The sequence below is a fragment of the Sus scrofa genome, chromosome 5 (genome assembly GCF_000003025.6).
Source record: "Sus scrofa isolate TJ Tabasco breed Duroc chromosome 5, Sscrofa11.1, whole genome shotgun sequence".
NCBI classification, from domain to species: Eukaryota; Metazoa; Chordata; class Mammalia; order Artiodactyla; family Suidae; genus Sus; species Sus scrofa.
This window is the reverse complement of record NC_010447.5, coordinates 9,683,575-9,703,898: the sequence shown is the minus strand read 5'-3', so window position 1 is coordinate 9,703,898 and position 20,324 is coordinate 9,683,575. Positions and strand designations below refer to the sequence as shown.

At 54.5% G+C, this 20,324-nt stretch overlaps 1 protein-coding gene across 3 annotated transcripts; it reads left to right on the top strand.

Moving 5' to 3' along the window:
- MAFF (MAF bZIP transcription factor F) lies at positions 7,771 to 20,248 on the top strand. 3 transcript variants are annotated; one of them, XM_001924465.4, is made up of 3 exons: positions 7,771 to 8,091; positions 17,747 to 17,812; positions 18,389 to 20,248. In XM_001924465.4, exons 2-3 carry the CDS (start codon positions 17,777 to 17,779, stop codon positions 18,851 to 18,853), a joined length of 501 nt encoding a protein of 166 aa, XP_001924500.1. In that variant the 5' UTR covers positions 7,771 to 8,091; positions 17,747 to 17,776; the 3' UTR covers positions 18,854 to 20,248. The 3 variants fall into 3 exon arrangements, with proteins under 3 accessions (XP_001924500.1, XP_020947157.1, XP_013843663.1); XM_021091498.1 differs by lacking the exon at positions 7,771 to 8,091 and adding an exon at positions 8,576 to 8,703; XM_013988209.2 differs by lacking the exon at positions 7,771 to 8,091 and adding an exon at positions 15,696 to 15,987.

The window sequence follows — 20,324 nt, the reverse complement described above, 5'->3', positions numbered from 1 at the left end:
AAAAGGAAAATTTGAAGTTATAAAGACATTGATGTGATCAAAGTGCAGATCCTTCGGGGGGTGGTTGGTTTATTTAGCGGTGGGAGAAAAGGGCTGGGAGACTATAGACTATGCCAAGAGGTCTTGGGCACTTGGCACAGTGCCGGGCTCAAAGGAAGCCTCTCATAAATATAATAGGAATAAGTAGAGTCAGAAGGAACAAGCAGTCATAAGGAAATGGCACAGGGCATGTGACGGGTGGAAGAGCTGGGACAAGATAAGGTGCCTGACGATGCTGAAAGAGATGCCCTGATTATCACTCCCACCTGGTAGAGGGACCCACAGGCAACGTGGCACCTCACCTGGCTTATGGAGCTGTCTGGGACAGCGGGCCAGGGAAGGCCAAGGGATCCAGGGACAGGAGTTCATGGGGGCCTGGAAATCAAATCTCAGGGCAGGAAGGGCCCCCAGAAAACACCCAACAGGGAAACCTTAGGCCAGCTCTGGTCTCTTCCATGGCAGCCCAGCCTCTCGCTGTTTTATAAGGCAGGATGTGCCTCACAGTGAGCTTTTTATAATTTTTTTTTTCTTTTGTCTTTTTGCCTTTTCTAGGGCCACTCCCACGGCATATGGAGGTTCCCAGGCTAGGGGTCTAATTGGAGCTGCAGCTACCGGCCTACACCACAGCCACAGCAACCTGGGATCCGAGCGGCATCTGCAACCTACACCACAACTCATGACAATGCTGGATCCTTAACCCACTGAGCAAGGCCAGGGATCGAACCTGCAACCTCATGGTTCCTAGTCAGATTCACTAACCACTGTGCCACTACGGGAACTCCAAAAATATTTTAAATATTTATTAAAGTATAGTTGATTTACAATGTTGGGCCAATTGCTGCTGTACAGCAAAATGATCCAGCCATATACATACATACGTTCCCCTTCTTGTCTTCCATCATGGTCTTTATCCTAAAAGACTGGATATAGTTCCCTGTGCTGTACAGTAGAACCTCGTTGCTTATCCAGTCTCAGAGCCGACTTTCATTTGAAGAAAGTTTACTGCGGTTTGAGATGGTTTAAACATCACTGGCCTGGAGTTCCCTGGTGGCTCAATGGGTTAAGGATCTGGCATTGTCACTACAGTGGTTCAGGTCTCTGCTGTGGCACAGTTTTGATCCCTGGCCAAGGAATCTCTTTCTTTTCTTTTCTTTTCTTTTTTGTCTTTTTTGTCTTTCTAGGGCCACACCCGTGGCATATGGAGGTTCCCAGACTAGGGGTCGAATCAGAGCTACAGTTGCTGGCCTACACCACAGCCACAGCAATGCAGGATCTGAGCCGCAGCTCATGGCAACGCTGGATCCTTAACCCACTGAGCAAGGCCAGGGATTGAACCTGCAACCTCGTGGTTCCCTCGTTGGATTCGTTTCTGCTGCACCACGGTGGGAACTCCAGGAATTTCTTTATACCACAGGAAACTGCAGGTGTGGCCAAAAAACCCAAAACAAAACAGAACAAAAAAACCCCACTGGAGTTCCTGTTGTGGCACAGCAGTAACGAATCTGACTAGTATCCTTGAGGATGCGGGTCTGATCCCTGGCCTTGCTCAGTGGGTTAAGGGTCCAGCATTGCCATGAGCTGTGATGTAGGTCACAGATGCAGCTCGGATCCTGTGTTGCTGTGGCTGTGGTGTAGGCCAGCAGCTACAGCTCTGATTTGACCCCTAGCCTGGGAATTTCCATATGCCACAGGTGTGGCCCTAAAAAGCAAAACTAAACAAAACAAGAAGACCCACTGACCTAATCCTACCCTCACTCTGCAGGTGGGGAAACAGACTGGGAGCGAGGGTTGCCCCACCCCAGAGTCAGCGAGGGGTCCAACCTGAGATCCTGGCTTGCGTCAAGCGTGATTACTGAGCAGCTATTCTTGGGCAAGGCACCTCCTGTGGGCCAGGATCCCACAGGGACCTGCCTGGGTGCTCTTTGGTGTTTTGGACCCTCGGGCAGGTGAACAGGGACCAGCTGGGCCAGTGAGAGGCTCTGCTGGCAGAGGGTGGCTCCCTTTCTAGAAACTGACCGCAAGGCCCCTCCCTGTGGCCAGGAGGTGGGGTCTCTGGACCCCGTGAGGTCATCACTGGTTTGGTTTCACTCACCTGGAGAAGAAGCAGGCTTCTCAGAGGGAGTGTCCTTGGGGACTTCGGAGGACTCATGTCTCCCTAGCCCAGTATTTATCCATCTTTTATTCCATACTAGGCACTGTGCCCAATGCTTCTAATGTAAACCCAATAAATTGTTTCACAATCCTGGAAGCAGGCACGATTAGTAAACCCAGTTTACAAAGGAGCCCGAGACAGGGAGAGGTTAAGTCACTCAGCTGGGGAGGGGTGAGGCCAGGGTTGGAGCCCCCAGGCGATTTGACAGTCCCTACTTTATTATTTATTTATTTATTTATTTTTGTCTTTTTGCCATTTCTTGGGCTGCTCCCGCGGCATATGGAGGTTCCCAGGCTAAGGGTTGAATCGGAGCTGTAGCCACCAGCCTACGCCAGAGCCACAGCACTGCGGGATCCGGGCCGCGTCTGGGACCCACACCACAGCTCACGGCAACGCCGGATCCTTAACCCACTGAGCAAGGCCAGGGACCAAACCCACAACCGCATGGTTCCTGGTCGGATTCGCTAACCACTGAGCCACGACGGGAACTCCAAGAGAGTCCCTACTTTAAACAAACACAACTTTTTTTTATTAAAACCATAACTGCAGGGGGAGTTCCCCTTGTGGCGCAGTGGGTTAAGAACCTTATTGGAGGGAGTTCCCATCATGGCTCAGTGGAAACGAATCTGAGTAGTACCCATGAGGACACAGGTTCAATCCCTGGCCTTGCTCAAGGGGTTATGGATCCGGCGTTGCCTTGAGTTGTGGTGTAGGTCGCAGATGAGGCATGGATCCCACATTGCTGTGGCTGTGGCATAGGCCGGTGGCTACAGGTTGGGCTTGACCCCTAGCCTGGGAACCTCCATATGCCTCGGGTGTGGCCCTAAAAAGAAAAAAGAAAAAATTGAAAAAAGAACCTTATTGGTATCCATGAGGACAGGGGTTCAATCCCTGGCCTTGCTCAGTGGCTTAAGGATCCATCATTGCTGTGAGCTGTGGTGTAGGTTGCTGATGAGGCTTGGATCCTGGCTTGCTGTGGCTGTGGTGTAGGCCGGCAGCTGCAGCTCCAATTCAACCCATAGCCTGGGGTGTAGCCCTAAAACGAAAAAAAACAACCCCCCCCAAAAAAACTGCAGGAATGATAGAGAATTTCCATCTGCTCTTCACCCAGATTCCCCAATTGTTAACGTTTTATCGCATTTTCTCTATAATCCCTTCTCAATCGATCTTGATTTGAATTATCTGAGAGTAAATTACAGCGATGCCCTTTACCTCACAGCACTTCAGTGTGTGATTTGTAAAATAAGGGCATTCTCGTCCATGACCACAGGAAAATGATCAAAACTGGGAAATGAACATCAATACGATTGATACAAACCTAGTATCAATCCCGTACAGGGGTTATTGACCTTATTCAGATTTTAATCTTCATAACGTCCTTCACAGCCAAGAAAATTCTGGATCACGTGTTGCCTTCACTCACCTCCTTCGACTCCTTTAATCTGGAAGAGCTCCCCATTCTTTGTCTTTTAGGATCTTATTTTTTTTTTTTTTTGGTCTTTTTGCTATTTCTTTGGGCCGCTCCCGCGGCATATGGAGGTTCCCAGGCTAGGGGTCGAATCGGAGCTGTAGCCACCGGCCTACGCCAGAGCCACAGCAATGCGGGATCCGAGCCGCGTCTGCAACCTACACCACAGCTCAGGGCAACGCTGGATCGTTAACCCACTGAGCAAGGGCAGGGACCGAACCCGCAACCTCATGGTTCCTAGTCGGATTCGTTAACCACTGCGCCACGACGGGAACTCCGGGATCTTATTTTTTTTAAGTGTACGCTCTCAGTTATTTGGGAGAACGCCTCTCAGTTTAGGTTCGATGTTTCCCCACGATGAGATTCCTTGCATGAATTTTTGGCAGGAACTCCACAAAAGTGATGCTGTGTCTTTCTCTGTAGCATCACTCAGGAGCTATCCATCTCAATTTGTCCTATTCCTGGTGATATTAACTTTGGTCACTTAGTGACAAGGGTACCTGCCAGGTGTCTCCACTGTAAGGTTACTGGCTTTCTATCTGTAATGAAAATTGTCTCTGGGGGTTTCCATCGTGGCTCAGCGGAAATTAATCTGACTAGCATCCTTGAGGACGAAGGTTCGATCCCCGGCCTTGCTTGTGGGTTAAGGATCCAGGGTTGCCATGAGCTGTTGTGTAGGTCGCAGATGTAGCTCGGATTCTGCGTTGCTGTGGCTCTGGCATAGGCTGGCGGCTACAGCTCCGATTTGACCCCTAGCCTGGGAACCTCCATATGCCGCATGAGCAGCCATAAAAAATAGATTAAAAAATAATAATAAGTGTCTCTGGAGCAACACTTTGAAACGTGTAATACCTTGTTTCGCATCAAATTTTCCTGCCTATTGATTCTTGTTGGAATCTGTTATTACTTAGCGGTCCTGGTGGTTGCTTTCTAATTTTACTATTGTTTCTACTTGAAAAAGGGGTTCTCGCTTCTCCTTATTTGCTTATTTATTCATATGAATATGGAGTCATGGATTCTTCTCTTTTTCAATAGGTTATAACCCATGGTTACTGTTATTTTTTTAGATGCTCACATTGTCCAAGATTTGGCATTAGGAGCCCCCTTCAAGCCAGAGAGCTCCCACTTTTAAATATGACACTGAACCTGACCCCCTTGCTATATAGTGGGAAAAAAAATAAACAAACAAATAAATAAATAAATAAATATGACACTGCACCGTGTCCCTTGACCTTGACCAGAAAGGGAGCCACACCTGAAGGGAGCAGCCCCTACCGGGTAGATGTTAAAGCACTTACCCTCTCAGTTGGGCAGGCAGGGGATGGGAGAGGGCTTAGGCCGCATGGTGTCCAGGGGTGTCGGGCAGACCCACTGGGGATTCATTCACTACCTGAGCACCTACTGTGGCCTCCGCTTTTGAAAAGCTCATAGAAAATGGAGAGAAAAAAACCAGGAGTTCTTGTTGTGGCTCAGTGGTAATGAATCCGACTAGTATCCATGAGGATGTGGGTTTGATCCCTGGCCTCGCTCGGTGGGCTAAGGATCTGGCATTGCCTTGAGTTGTGGTGTAGGTCACAAATGAGGCTTGACTCCAACATTGCTGTGGCCGTGGTGTAGGCCAGCAGCTGTAGCTCCAAGTTGACCCCCTACCCTGGGAACTTCCATATGACAGGGGTGTGGCCCTAAAAAGGCAAAAAAAAAAAAAAAAAAAAGAAGGAAAGAAAAGGCAAAAAAAAAAAGACACAAAAAAGGAGTTCCTGTTGTGACTCAGTGGTTATGAACCCGACTAGTATCCAGAAGGATGTGGGTTTCATCTCTGGCCTCACTTGGTGGGTTAACCATCCGGTGTTGTGGCAACTTCTGGTGTCGGTCAAAGACACCACTTGGATCCCGAGGTGCTGCTGCCGTGGCTGCAGCTCTGATTGGACCCCTAGCCTGGGAACTTCCATGTGCCACAGGTGCAGCCCCCAAACAAACCAAAAACCCCAAACCAAACAAGCAAACAAACAAAAACCAAGAAAAACCAATGAAGAACTTTTGTACCCCAAGAGGTAAGGCGAATGGCTCCCTTAGATACGTCAGTGTAAGAACAGGGGCAATTTTTGAGGGGAAGAGTTTGAGTACCAGACAAAGCGGCTGCAACATTTGATCACTTGGGAAGCTAGGGGTCAATGTGCATATGAAACCCACGGCCTTTGGGAGGTTTAAGGGATGGCTGTCACAGTTCCAGGCAGACTAAGGCCCAGATGAGAGGAAGCCTGACAAGGGCTCCGAAATCAAATTACACTACATCAAGGGAAGAAGGAGCCTTGCTGGTGACCAGCACTCCACCCAAAGACCTCCTAGAGGGACAGGTCCTGCGTCTTACTCAGTAAAATAAGGTAGCTGCTGTGATGTCAGTTTCACAGACGAGATGGCTCTTGGAGTGACAGCAGGCCCTTCAGGCAATGGAAACACGTGAGCAAAGAAAGAATGAACTGGGACACGCCCCTGTTTTGCCCCCAAAGCCACCTCTTTGGGGCGGAGCTCCAGGCCCTAAATACATCCTTCACATTTTGGGGCACAGCCCCAAATGTCTGGACCAGGAATTAGTCAGTCTTGGATTCAAATTCCAGTCTTGTACTTCCAGGCTGGGTGCCTTTGGAAAGTCACTTTACCTCTCTGGACTGTCACTCATTTATTTCTTCAACGTGCATTTATTGAGGGCTTACTGTGCTAGGCACAGGACATGCAGTGGTCAGCAAGATAGACAAGGGTCTACTTACATGAAACTTGCATTCTGATTGAAGACAGACCTGAACAATAAGCAAATAAGCAAGATAATACCCCATGGAGATATTAAGTTAATATAAAAACGAATTTCAGGGGTTCTCGTCGTGGCTCAGTGGTTAATGAATCCGACTAGGAACCATGAGGACAAGGGTTCGATCCCTGGCCTCTCTCAGTGGGTTAAGGATCTGGCATTGCCATGAGCTGTGGTGTAGGTTGCAGACACGGCTCCAATCCCATGTTGCTGTGGCTGTGGTGTCAGCTGGCAGCTATAGCTCCCATTGGACCCCTAGCCTGGGAACCTCCATATGCCACGGGTATGGCCCTAACAAAAAAAAAAAAAAAAATTTCAGAGGTGGGGGCTTTCAGGAAAGGTCTCTCTGAGGCAGTGACATCTGAGCTGACCTGAAAGATGAGAAAGAGCCAGGCAGTGAACAGAAGAGGAAAGAGCAAGTGCAAAGGACCTGTGGCAGGAATGAGCTTGGTGTGTTTGAGGAACAGTAAGAAGGGCCGTGTGTCTGAAGAGTAGTGGTGCCAGGAAGGTGACAGGAGGTGAGGCTGCAGAGCTGGGGAGAGGCCAGATGGCTGGAGGCCAAGGGAAGGAGTCGAGTTTATATCCTAAACGCAAAGGGGAACTTTTGAGGGTGTTCAGCCAGAGGGTGGGAGTGTGTGAAACAGTCTCATTTTTTCATTTTGAGAAGAACATGGTCTGAGATGTGAAGAAGCCCTGTAGGGACAAAGCGAGGAAGCTCTCAGGGGGCTGTGGCTATTGTCCAGGTAAGTTGATGGTCCCTGGGTCAGGTAGTAGGACCAGAGGTGGGGTCAGATGCAGGTAGTGTTGGAGGTAGAGCCAGCCTGACTGGGGGGAAGTGAGGAAGGAGAAAGGGGTGGAGCAAGACTCCTGGGTCTGGGCTAGAACAGCTGAGATGGTGGAAACTGGGGGTGTAGGATGCTGAGGTAAGGTTGATGCTCAGGAGTGGGATTCTGGGTATATGCAGTCCCCATCTGGTACCCACATGTCGGAGCTGAGTGGGCAGTTGGATTCAGTCTGGAATTTAGAGAAGCTGTTTGCTCTGGAAATACAAATTTGGGGCTCCAGAGCTTATAGATGGCATTTAAAACCACGAGACCAGATGAGATCATTAAGGCAGAGTGTGTAGGTCGAAAGGAGAAGAGGCCCAGGACTGTGGACTGTAAAATGAGACAAATGACACCTTCACCCGCGCAGCTCTGGTGAGGTGTCACGTGAACGCCCCCAGCCAGCGCTCTAACTGGGATTGAGACTCCAGGGGGCGGGGCCTGGGTGTGGGCGTGGTCTTTGCCGGGGAGGAGCTGGTGGGGGCGGGGCTGAGGAGCCGGGAGGCCGCTCCAGGGGCTGGGGGGCGGCCGGCGCGGTGACGTCAGCGCATGACTGGGTTTTTATGAATGAAAGGAATCCTGTGAGTGAGTAATTCCGGGAAGCTCGCCTTACAACTCTGCGCGGCCCCCAGCGCTGCCCGCCCCACAACAAAACTCCGCGCGGCTCTCGCTGGAGCTGGGCTCAAAGCGACCTGCGATTGGGACCAAAGGGGAGACGGAGCAGGGTTCGGGCCAGGACAGCAGCTGGGACAGCAGCGGGACCCACGCGTGCCCGGGACGCCAGGCGAAGCAGGCCGAGAGTCGGGTGAGAGTCGCGGGTTCCGAAGCCGGACGGGCGCGCGGGGCCCCGAGGCGGCGAGGTCTCCGCGACCCCGGAACGTGCCTGGGGCGGAGCGCCGGGGTCCATTCCGTCGGTGCTCCCGCAGACACCTCGCCGGGACGGCTGGCATGGGGAGAGAGGGGCAGGAGGCAGAGGTCCGGTGGGACCGTGACGCGGCCGAAGCAAGTTTGGCCGGTCCGGGGGGACGGGCCCCTTTTGGGGGCGCGGGCCCCCCGGCGGAGAAGCCGGGCAGGAAGGGGCAGCGCGGGCCAGCGAGCGTCAGCGTCCGCCCAGGCGGGGCGGGGGGCGGTGAGTGCAAGTACGTGACTCTGTGAGAACAGTCCCTGGACTGGTGCCCGCGGGCGGTGCGTGCGCGGTTTGTTTACGTCCGAAGGGCGGGCGTGCGTGTGTGTTTCCTGGCCAGCGTTCTGGGTATCCTGCCCGGTGCGTGTGCCGCGTACCTTGGAGGGAGTGGGGGGGGGGGAGAGAGAGATTGATGGTGTGTGTCCGGGCGCTCTCAGGCGGGTGAGGACCCTGGGGCCTGTGTACCAGCCGACTATACCTCGGAGAGAGTGTGCCCGCTGGAATAAACACGGAGTAAGAACTGAGCGAGGGAAGCGGCCCAGTCCATAGTTACAAGGGGTCCGGGAATTCTGTCCCCTTCCTACTGACCGGCGGCAGCCGGGCCCTTGCTCTCCCTGGAGTTTCCCAGGGCCACGACCATGTGACGGAGATATTTGTCCCCCGCCCAGAGCCGGCGCCTTCAGCCACAGGGTGGGGTGAAACATGAAAGATGCCACCAGGCTCAGCTGCGGGAGGGGGTGAGGGAGCCACTCCTGGGCCCAGCACCCTGGTGGGTCTGGCAACAATGTGGGCTGGCACCCAGGTCCTTGTCCCCAGGTTTTCCGGCTGCCTGGGGAAGACAGACCCTCCCTTTGAGACTCTCCTTCATCCCCAGGGTTGCCCAACACCTCAGCCTCAGGAGAAACAGGAAGGGCCAGAAAAACCCACAGGGAAGGTTGGAGGTAGAAAGGGATACAGGCTTCCTCCCTTTGGTGGCTATTGCTCTGACTGGTCTGGGCTCTAGAGGTTGTACCTGCTGGGTCAGGGAGGGTGAGAACCTAAGGTTGGGGTGGAGCTGGTTTCTGGCCTCCTGGTGGTTTCAGTTCACAGGTGGGGCTAGTCAGACAGACCTACTTGCTGATGGCTGGACCTGAGGAGCTAGCTGAGGACCTGGGACAGGCAGGGTCAATAGGCAGTGGGACCGCTGGTCTTGGTACTTGAAGGGTTAATTTGAGGGGGTGGGGCCAGACCTGGCCACTCCCCCTCCCGCTGTTGGATGCGGGAGGGAAAGGCTGAAGATCAGGATATTCCTTGGTTCTATTCTGCCCTCCCTGTCCTCCCCGCCATAGGGCTATAGAATCTTTTTTTTTTTGTCTTTTTGCCTTTTCTAGGGCTGCTCCCACGGCATATGGAGGTTCCCAGGCTAGGGGGTCTAATCGGAGCCTACACCATAGCAACTTGGGATCCGAGCCACATCTGTGACTTAAACCACAGCTCACGGCAAAGCCGATCTCTAACCCACTGAGCAAGGCCAGGGATCGAACCCGCAACCTTATGGTTCCTAGTCGGATTCGTTAACCACTGAGCCACGACGGGAACTCCAGGGCTATGGAATCTTGAGGGCGGTGAGGGCATTGAGCTTGCTGGAGAAGAAACAAGAGTATCTTTAATTTAGAATCTTTGAGTGGCTATCACAGCCGGGAATCTCGGTGTCCCCATCTGCAGAGGGACTAGGCAACATCCAAGATGGTAGGATAAGGGTGGAACAGGGGAGGTATGGTAGTCTGCACACAGCCTATTTTCCCGGGAAACTGTGGGAAAGAAAGCAGAGCCACCAGCCCCAGGCTGAGGCCGGGGATGTCCAGTAATATGTGGGGTTCGAGTAAGGGAGGTGGCCACCTGGAACACGGGACTCGGGCAGTCCCATCCTCAAAGCTGGGCAAGAAGCATCCCTGAGTAGGGCTAGGGATCAGGGAACGAGAGGAAGTGGTGGTTGACTCCTCATAGATGGAAAGCTGGTACTGAAAGCTTTCAACTCCGTCTCAATCACCACCACCCCCACCCCCGGGGCCATCAGGAGGTCCCGGGACCCAGTCTGGGTTCCCTGGGCCCCTGAGCCTCCCTCAGTCCTGCCAGTATTATTTATTTATTTAGGCCACACCCACAGCATGGAGAAGTTCCCAGGCCAGGGAACAAACTCACAATGACCCGAACCACAGCAGTGACAAGGCCAGATCCTTAACCGCTAGGCCACAAGGGAACTCTAGTCCTGACCCTTTTTTGGGGGTCCTGCAGTTGCCATGGAGCCCATCAAGGACTACATGCTGGGGATCAGATGGTGAACACATCAGATCCAGAGCCTGCCCTCTGGGAGCTTACAGTCAAGGGAGGGAGACAAAGATCAAGGAAGAGGCACCAAACTAAATGCAAAACCACAGCTGAGATGCGTAGTATGAGACGGCAGCCGCTGTGGTTTGAAAGGATGTAACAGAGCTCTGACTTAGCCAGAGCAATCAAGGAAGGCTTCCCTGAGGAGGTGACCAGTGAGCCAGATCAAGTGATGATTATCTGTGAAGCCCTTGAGGGCCAGAGGCTTCGATGCAACTTTGGGCCTTCAGGGCTCACACCGAGCCTGGCACCTAAAGAGTAGGTGCTTCTTGGATGTTTGCTGATTGAATGAGTGAAGGAGCGCTGGGTCTGTGTCTGGTAGAGCTCCCCAACGCCTAGAGAAAAGGCCTGGGAACCCCAGAGAAGCAAGAAGCCTGGACATGGGATGTAAGATTCTTGAAGCAGTCTCCCCAAAACGAGCAGATCCTTCAGGGCCCAGGCGACATCCACCCCCCCCCCCCCCGTGTCCCTTTGGGAAATGTGCGGGAATGGTAGAGTTTGCTGTCTTCTTGCTCATTTGTTGTCAGCATGAGGATCCTGGGAGAAAGTGGGGAGAGAACACGGGGAGACCTGAAAGCCCCACCACACGGGCTAGAGGGGAGACCTGCATCATGGGGTTTTGCTTGTTGGTGTTTAGTGGGTTTTTTTTTTTTTTTGGTTTGGTTTGCTTTTTTTGTCTTTTTCGGATTGCACTTTGTGGTATATGGAAGTTCCCAGGCTCGGGGTCGAATTGGAGCTGTAGCTGCTGGCCTACACCACAGCCACAGCAATGCTGGATCCTTAACCCACTGAGCGAGGCCAGGGATTGAACCTGCATCCTCTTGGAGGCTAGTCAGATTCATTTCTGTTGAGCACGACAGGAACTCCCTTTTTTGTTTGTTTGTTTGTCTGTGCATATGGCATATGGAAGTTCCTGGGACCAGGGATCAGGGTCACACCACGGCAGTGACCCAAGCCACAACAGTGACAAGGCTCAGTTCCCACTGAGCCACCAGGGAACTCCACTGGGTTTTGAATGGGCCGCACATGGTTATGTTTGTAGATCTGTGTCAGTAATGATCCCTCTGCTATCTCTTGGGGGGGGGACAGAAGGTGGGGCCAGTGGTGGAGGCAGGCAAGGCTAGAGGCCAGTGAGGAGGTGGCTTTGATCATGGTTCAGCTAAAAGAGGAAGTAGTCCCTGGCTATGCAGGTGGGGCAGAAGGATGGTCAAGTCTGATAGTCTCTGCATGGGTGCTCTCACACCTCTGCCCCCAGGAAGCCCTCCCTGATTTCCTCTCCCTTCCTCCAGGACCTGTACTCTGCTGGTGGTCTTGGCGCTCCATTCTGGGTCAGGATCAGACACTCTAAACTCTAAGATTGTCAGTGCTAGGAGTTACCTTAGGCTTGGAGGTTTGGCGTGTTGGGCCCAGAGAGAGGGAGTGACAGACCTGAAGTCACACAGCGAGTGTGAGCGGGTGGTAGAACCAGAGCTGGACCCCGGGGCGGCTCCTACTTCCCTGCAGTGCTGGATTCTCCCAGCTTTGCTCCCCTCCCAGTAGGGAGGAGGCTCCACCAGCACCGGCTGCCAAAGCCCAGGAAAACACATTTTTTCCCTCTGTCCTCACAGAGGAAGCAAAATGGCTCAGCAGCCAGAGAGGAGCCCAGGCCAGCGGGTGGGCGGTCTGCAGGGAGCCTCTGAGTGGACTGGAGGCCAGGGAGGTGGCTGCTGATTGGGCGAGGCAGCTGTCAATCCCCCAAGAGTAAATTGACTCTGTGCCTCCAAAGGAATGTTAGGAACCTGCGGACCCTGGAGGGCAGCTCTGCGGGCCTCAGAAAGAGGAAGGGAAGAAGCGGGGGCGGGGTGGGGTTGGGGGGGGAGGCGCCTGGCATTGAGGAAAGAGCCCTGAGCCAGGGAGGTCGGGACTCCCACCACTACCACCTAACAGCTGCTTGGTTGCCTCCGTTACACAACAAGGAGGATGGATCAGCTGCTGACTCAGGTCCAAGGTCTGAGAGCCAGTGGAGGGCCCGGGCCCCTTGGCCGACAGCCCCGCAAGTTGGAGGCTGAAAAGCCTGAGGGTATCAGAAAGTTCCCCCCTTCTGGTGACCGTCCCTGTGTGATGGCCCGACTTTGCTGAGCTAGGACATTCCTGAGCAAACATGGGTGTCTCAGCTGACATCCAGCATGTGCTTGAAGGGGCTGAGGGCTAGGGCAGGAGGAGACAGCGGACGGGCCCCCAAAGTACTTAGAATTGCAGCCAGCAGAGGGGGTGAAACCTTTAGCGATTATATAGAATGGGCGTGGCCCACTGCGGAGGTCTGTGTAGACAAAGATTCAGGGGCCGTGTCCAGACTCGGTGGGAAAAAGTGCTGCGAATGGTCACTGACATCAGTGTCGGGAGCAAAGGGGGAGGCAACGGTGAGGTCAACCATTTGTCTCTTCTGAGCTTGTCTACGCCTCTTGTTTTGTTTTTCTTTTGTTGTGTTTTTGTTTCTTTTCTTTTTTGGCTGCCCTGTGGCAGCTGGAATTCCCAGGCCAGGGATCAGATCCAAGTCACAGTTGTGACTTATGCCTCAGCTCCAGCATCTCGGGATCTTTTAACCCACAGTGCCTGCCTGGCAGGGATGGAACCTGCACAGCCTGGCACTACAGAGATGCTGCAGATCCCATTGTGCCACAGAGGGAGCTCCAGCCTCTTGTATTTTACCCGCTGATACTATTAGGATTGTCCCCACTTTGTAAGTGTGGAAACTGAGGTTCAGCGAGGAAAAATGACTTGTTCCAGAGGCTGTGCTCCAAGGTTCTGTCTTAGCCACAGCACCCAGTGCTCAGCACCCAGCAGGCTTAGTGAACCTTTGTAAAAAGGGGCTTCCCCTCTCCCAATCAGGCTGTGTAGCCCAGACTGCCTGGGTGTCACCTAACACCCCAGCTCCCTGAAGAGCCGGCAGGGGGGGGGCCTAGATATCTGTATGTTGTTTGCATATGCCTAGCAGACCCCACGCAAATCCTGGGACATCTGAGCTGGGCAGCCTTGGAGACTGGCGAGTCTTCCTCTTCCCAGGGGTGGGGAATCAGAGCCCAGAAAGGGTGCCCTGTAAGGGCCACAATGGGAGGAGACACATGGCTCAGTGTGGCCTCAGTCCCGGGCTCTACCACCCTGTTTGCTGTGTGACTCTGGACTACTGTATTGACTTCTCTGGCTATTATCTCCCAGGGTTGTCAGGAGAATCGGGGTGAGGATGGTGTGAAAGGGGCCTTTACAAGTGTTGACAATTCCTCCGATCTGGGGGGAGTCAGCCATTCACCTGCTGTGTGGCTTCAGGCAAGAGATGCCCCTCTCTGGTCTCCTTCTCCCCTTGGAGGATGAGAAGAGGCAGGGGCCAGATGGTCTCTCAGGACTTTTCCTGTGTGGGCCCGGCCAGCCTGGGGATGCCGAGTCAAAGCGAGGTCCTAGGGATGGCTGCAGGCCTGACCCTCCTGGATAGACTCAGCAGTTGTGACAACTGCCCAGGTGCTCTCTCTCTGGTTTGTACCACTTGGTTCCACTAAACCCCTGCAGAGCAGGTTCCCATCCTGGAGATGGGAAAGCAGAGACCGAGAGAGGTGGAGCGGCTGGCCCCCAGGCACAGAGCCCCGAGAAAACAGGTGGGACTCAAACCCAGACTTGACCCTGAATCCCCTGCTCCTCTCCTTGTCCCCCCGCCCCAGGGGTCAGACACGAGGATAGAATCCCCTCTGCTCCCTTCTCCCCTTCCTGGTCTGTGTGCCATCCCTGCCATGCAGAAGCAGGGAGGCAGATGGAAAGAAGCGAGAAGCAGAAGCGGGGCCGCGAGGTGTTTCTCTCAGAGGTATTCAGTAGGGCTTGGCCTTGGCACTCGGTTCAGGCCCCGACAAGCTGGGTGAGGGACAGTGTCATAGACCACCCCCCATCCCCCATCCACCCCTCACTGGCACCTGCTCTCTGGCAGCCCTTGTACTGGCAGCCTCGGCACCAGAGCTGCCTCAGCCTGGTTCCTGCCTATGAAGCTCCCTGTCTGGTAGGAAGACAGGAAACAGACCGCTATAACATAAGGGAGGACTGCGGGGTGGATGGAGTCAGGGAGGGCTTCCTGGAGGAGGAGGTGTCTATGCCCAGGGCAGAAGGCTGAGGAGTAGGAGTCTGCCGGATGAAGCGGGGGTGGGGGGCGATGTGTCATGAGGTTTGAGGCGGCAAGAAAGCATGGGGTGAGAGGAAGTGAAAGAAATTCCTCATGGCTGGAGGGCAGAATGGAGGCGGAGGCGGGCAGAGGTGGAAAAAGAGCTCAGGGTGCCATGCGGTTGGGCCTGGACTCTGTCCCCAGAATGGTAGGGAGCCATGGAGGGTGTGCACCTGGGTGGTGACATGGTCAGAGTCACACGGTGGAGCATGCGCGGAGGCCAGCAGGGAAGCCTGTGTGTGTGTGTGTGTGTGTGTGTGTGTGTGTGTTGGGGGTAGGTGGCTGTTTAAGAGGCCCGTATGGAAGGATAGGACGGGTGCGGGCGGTGTATGAGGGCCTCCAGGTAGTATCTGTGAAAAGTTAGGGTCCTGACTCGGGACTCTGGGGGCCTCAGTTTCCCCCAGCTAAACCACAAGAGGCTTGGGTGGCTCTGAAGGGGCCCTCCCAGCCCAAGGGCCAGGATGGCCGCCTGTGTCAGGGAAGCTCTAGAAACGCCAGCTTCCCTTTCCTGTCCAACTCCTTGCTTCTCTCTGGGCTGTGTGGGCTGGGAGCTGCTGGGGGGCTCCTGAGAAGCCCCGGATTGTCCCCACCTTGGCCTGAGTCACACTGAGAATTCAGCAACCATTACCTGAGCATCTACTATGTGCCAGGCGCTGCTCTAAACACTGGGGATACAGCCATGGGCAGGACAAGAGCCCCGCTGTTGTGAGCTGGCATTCTAATGCGGACACGGACACTGAACAAATACAGAAAACCTATGTGGGTGATAATAGTTCTACACGCAGAGAGATGCTACAGAGACACATGAAGCAGGGAAGGGGGGTGGCGGGGGAGGGGAGGGAGGGAGCGAGTTTCAAGGGCTGGGGATTTTTTTTTTTCTTTTTATGGCCACACCCATTGCATAAGGGCCAGGGATTGAATCGGAGCTGCAGCTGCTAGCCTACACCACAGCCACTGCATCTGAGCTGCATCGGCAACTTACACCGCAGCTGCAGCAATGCTGGATTCTTCACCCAATGAGCGAGGCCAGGGATCAAACCTGCGTGCTCTCAGGCACTATGCCAGGCTCTGAACCCGTTGCGCCCCAACGGGAACTCCAAGGGCTGGGAATTCTAAATTGAAGGAGACCATGACATTTGAAGAGAGATCTGAAGGAACGCTGGTGGCCATCTCAGGAAGAGAATGCCATGGAAAAGGGGACAGTGAGGCCCGGAGGGGGAGCATGCGTGGTGTGTCTGAGGAACAGCAAGGAGGTGGGCGTTTGCTGAGGTCACGTGGTGCGGTGCCTCGTGGGCCACTGTGGTGATTTGGGCTCTGATCCGAGTGAGATGGGAGCCATGGGAGGGTCCTGCGGGAGGAGTAAAGGATCTGACATAACAGACAGCTACCCTGTGTCACCCAGGGGGAAACAGAGGCACAGAGAGGTTAACTGATCTGCCGGGGTCCCACAGCTACAGAGGGGGACCACCTCTGAAAGGCCCCAGTGGTCTGGTGCCAAAGCCCAGCCACTTGCCGTTTCTCCAGTGTCTCCGAGAGACCCTCAGGCCGGCAGGGACGGTGAGATGAGGCTGAGAGGCTGCCCCCACAGACAGCTCAAGGGGCCGGGCTGCAGACCGGGTTTTACTCCCTGCTGCTCTCTGTCAAGCTGGGTGTTGCTAAAGAGAACTGACAGGACACTGCCTCTCAGAGCACTTTCAGGGGAGATGGGCAGGTCAGCTGGAGACAGAGAGGATTGCTGGCTGTGTTTTTGTTTTTGTCTTTTTAGGGCTGCACCTGCGGCATCCAGAGGTTCCCAGGCCAGGGGTTGAATCAGAGCTCCAGCTGCTGGCCTACACCACAGCCACAGCAACGTGGGACCCGAGCCATGTCTGTGACCTACACCACAGCTCATGGCAAGGCTGGATCCTTAACCCCTAAATGAGGCCAGGATAGAACCCGTATCCTCGTGGATACTAGTCAGATTAGTTTCTGCTGAGCCACAATGGGAACTCCTGAATGTGGGTTATACTTGAATGAAAAATTAAAAAAAATAAAACTGTGGAGTTCCTGCTGTGGTGCAGTAGGTTCATGATCCAGCCTGTTTCTGTGGAGGCACCAGTTTGATCCCCAGCCCAGTGCAGCGTTGCTGCAGCTGTGGTGCAGGCTGAAGCTCCGGCTCAAATTTGATTCCTGGCCTGGGAACTTCCATATGCCATGGGTACGACCAAAAAAAGAAAAAAGAAAAAAATAAATAAAATTCCCAGGTGGAAGAATGGATGGGGGAGGGAGGGGTGCACTGGTGCATATATATTTGTGAGCACCTACTATGTGCCAGCACTTACTTAGGCAGTGGTAGGACAGGCAGGTCCTTGACCCTCATGGACTCACATTTTGGAGGAGAAGGGGTGAAAGCAAGAGACAGACCACAAACAAGCCATCGCAATGACTACAGAGACCCTCATGTGGGCTAGTAAATGGGGCTCTGTGACATGGCACAAAGGGTTTTCTCACCAGATAGTCAGACCTCTTTGAAGAGGTGGCATTGAGCAAAGACCCAAATGTTGAAGAGTCTATGGGGAGATAAAAGGGAAGAGAACAGTGGAGTTCCTGCTGTGGTGCAAGGGGATCCATGGTGGCCGTGCAGCCGCAGGGACACATGTTCAACCCCTGGCCTGGCACAGTGGGTTAAGGATCCAGCGTTGCCACAGCTGTGGTATAAGTTGCAAGTGAGGCTCATATTCAATCCCTGGCCCGGAAACTCCATGTGCCTCGGGGCAGCCAAAGAGGAAAAAAAGAAAAAAGGAAAAAAAGGAAAAAGGACGGGAAGGAGAACAGCAAGTGCAAAGGCCCTGAGGCTGGAATGAATCATTTAATGAGGCCAATGTGCCCGGACCACTGGGACAGAGGAAAGTGGTATGAGATGAGTTCTGAGAGAGCAGGGGCCTTGAATACCAAGATAGTGAGTTTGGATTTTGTTCTAAGTGAAAAAAACAAAACAAAACAAAACTGACCTTGGCCTCTTCTCTCTCCTAGGTCTCAGCCGGGAGGGCACCTTTTGCAAACATGTCTGTGGATCCCTTATCCAGCAAAGCCCTGAAGGTGAGAAGGCAGCCCTCATTGTCTCTGGTCCTCTCCCTCCTTGCCCAGGCTGAGCTCCCATCCCAGCTTCCCCTTCAGTTCGTGGAATCCCCAAGAAGGGCTCTGCAGGCATCAGGCATTCAGGAAGCCATTGGAAGGGCCCTGGGCCGGGAAGCAGGAGGCCATAGGCTGTGTGCCTCCAGGGGGAGGGTCACTTTCCTCTCAGGTCCTGCTTCTCCATGAGGACAATGTCCACGGGGCTGTAGGCCTTCAAAGGTACTTCCCTGGGTTTCTGGGGCTGAGTGTGGCCCCGTCACTGGGTTAGAATCCTGGCTGAGTTCTGGGGTGGCTCTTTTGTGTTCAGATCCCGGTTTGGCCCGTTTTAGATTTACCCTTTTGGGATTTCTGCCCCCCTTCGGAGTCTTGGAGCAAGTCCAGCTACCATCTCAGTGTCCCTGGGGCGAAGGGGGAACACTAGCGGTGGAGGGGGAGTCGTCCAGAGCCTCTGCTGCCCTCCGAGGCCAGGGCTCACGGCCTGCAGGCCCGTGGTGGACCCTGGGCTTCAGTCTCCCCCTATGCCCAACCTGCTGCCCGCAGATCAAGCGCGAGCTGAGCGAGAACACACCGCACCTGTCAGACGAGGCGTTGATGGGGCTGTCAGTGCGGGAGCTGAACCGGCACCTGCGCGGACTCTCGGCGGAGGAGGTGACCCGGCTCAAACAGCGGCGCCGCACACTCAAGAACCGTGGCTACGCCGCCAGCTGCCGCGTGAAGCGTGTGTGCCAGAAGGAGGAGCTGCAGAAGCAGAAGTCGGAGCTGGAGCGCGAGGTGGACAAGCTGGCGCGCGAGAACGCCGCCATGCGCTTGGAGCTCGACGCGCTGCGCGGCAAGTGCGAGGCGCTGCAGGGCTTCGCGCGCTCGGTGGCAGCGGCCCGCGGGCCGGCCGCGCTCGTGGCGCCAGCCAGCGTCATCACCATCGTCAAATCCGCCCCGAGTCCGGGGCCGGGCCCCGCCCCCGCCGCTGGCCCCGCCCCCGGGCCCGCCCCCGCCGCCTGCTCCTAGTGCCCACTGAGCCCCGCCCCCGCGCGCCCTGCCCACGCCCACCCTCCAAAGCACGCCCTTCCGACCCCAGCTGCCTTCCCTAAGAAAGTGCCTAAGCTCATTCTCTCTCCCATTTCTCTGCAGCCATTTCTCTGCAGCCACCAGTCCTCGAAATGAACACACGTTCCCTCCCCCGAGCCTGTCTTCCTCGTGTGGTCCCTGAAACTGGGACTTGATGGCCCTGGGGAGGGGCAGCTCTGGTGAGATAGGAGGTTGGGTGAGGTCAGGGTCTGAGTGAGGTCTTTTTTGGCAGAAACTTCATCCTTCTTGGTTTGGGAGGATGGGCTACAGAGCAGATTGGAAAAGGGCCATCAGGGGGAAGAGGGCCACCCCTCATTTTGTAACTGCTCAGCTTGCGCCAGCGGCCCCTCTTCACCCTCCCAGGATACAGCCCCATCTGTGTCTTGCGGAGCTGTCCAGCTGGGACGCGGATGCTCCCACCTCTGCTTTGGTCCTGGATGCCTGGCCTTCCAAAGCGTCTTTAGAAATTGCCTAGTGAAGTCCAGTTAACAGATGGGAAGACAAGCCTCCAGTGGACATGACAATGCCCAAGGCCATACATGCTTAGTGGTTGAGCTAGAACTAAAAGCCACGGCTTCCTGCTGCTGCCCTGAGATTCCTGCCATGGTCGGCCGGGGGCAGGGCAGGGGGAGACAGTGGGCAGCATCTGAAAAAGGTGGTGCCAGGGCCTCCCTGGCTTGACAGACGGCTCTTTGTGAGGCAGGGGAAGAGAAGCAGAAGGAGAGAGAAGGTGATGCAGATGGAAGAGAGGGAAGGAGCTGGCCTGGCTCAGTCCTGGGCTCTCGCTGCAGCCAGGGAGCTGGCCAGCCGGAGAGAAAGGGGACCAAGGAGGTGATCACAGTGGCAAGTGGGGAGATGAGAAGACAGATCCAACTGCCCTGCAGCCTGGGATGGGGGTCCTTAAAAGGAAAGGGTCCCACCTGTCCTCCTGTGAGGGTCTGCTGTGGGCTGGGGGCCAACCCCTGCCATTGATTGCCATTCTCCTGGGAAGGCTGGGCCCTAGCCCCACGCCCACTATAGAGCTTCCTGTCCCTGCTGTTTATTTATTACACGAATCTAAGTTATTCTCCCCCAGCCAGAGCCCTAGCACCCACTGCCTGGGAAAAGTGGTATGCGGTCCTGTGCTGGACTTTGTGTTTTATATCTGCAAATAAATCACATTTTATCTTATATTTAGGGAAAGCCGGCTGACAAAAGCAATCAAAAACTGTTTTAAAAAAAATTGCCCGGTCCCTAGATTTTATTTATTTTTCCGACTTACAGTAAGCGAGTTATCCGCCTTCTGTATTTTGTAGACTTTCTGAATAAAGTCAAGTTCTCTTTTTCCACAGTTTAGAAGTGTATGTCCTGGTCTATGTTTTTTGGGGGGAGGGGGGTGGGGGGTGGGTCCCGAATGAGGGACCCAAGATGC

Excerpts from the sequence above, each read along its gene's own strand:
- MAFF (XM_013988209.2), top strand. The coding sequence starts at position 15,922 with ATGGAAAAGGGGACAGTGAGGCCCGGAGGGGGAGCATGCGTGGTGTGT. Across the intron at positions 15,988-17,746 it reads GTCTGAGGAACAGCAAGGAG|GTCTCAGCCGGGAGGGCACC; the intron begins GTGGGCGTTTGC and ends TCTCTCTCCTAG. Across the intron at positions 17,813-18,388 it reads TATCCAGCAAAGCCCTGAAG|ATCAAGCGCGAGCTGAGCGA; the intron begins GTGAGAAGGCAG and ends TGCTGCCCGCAG.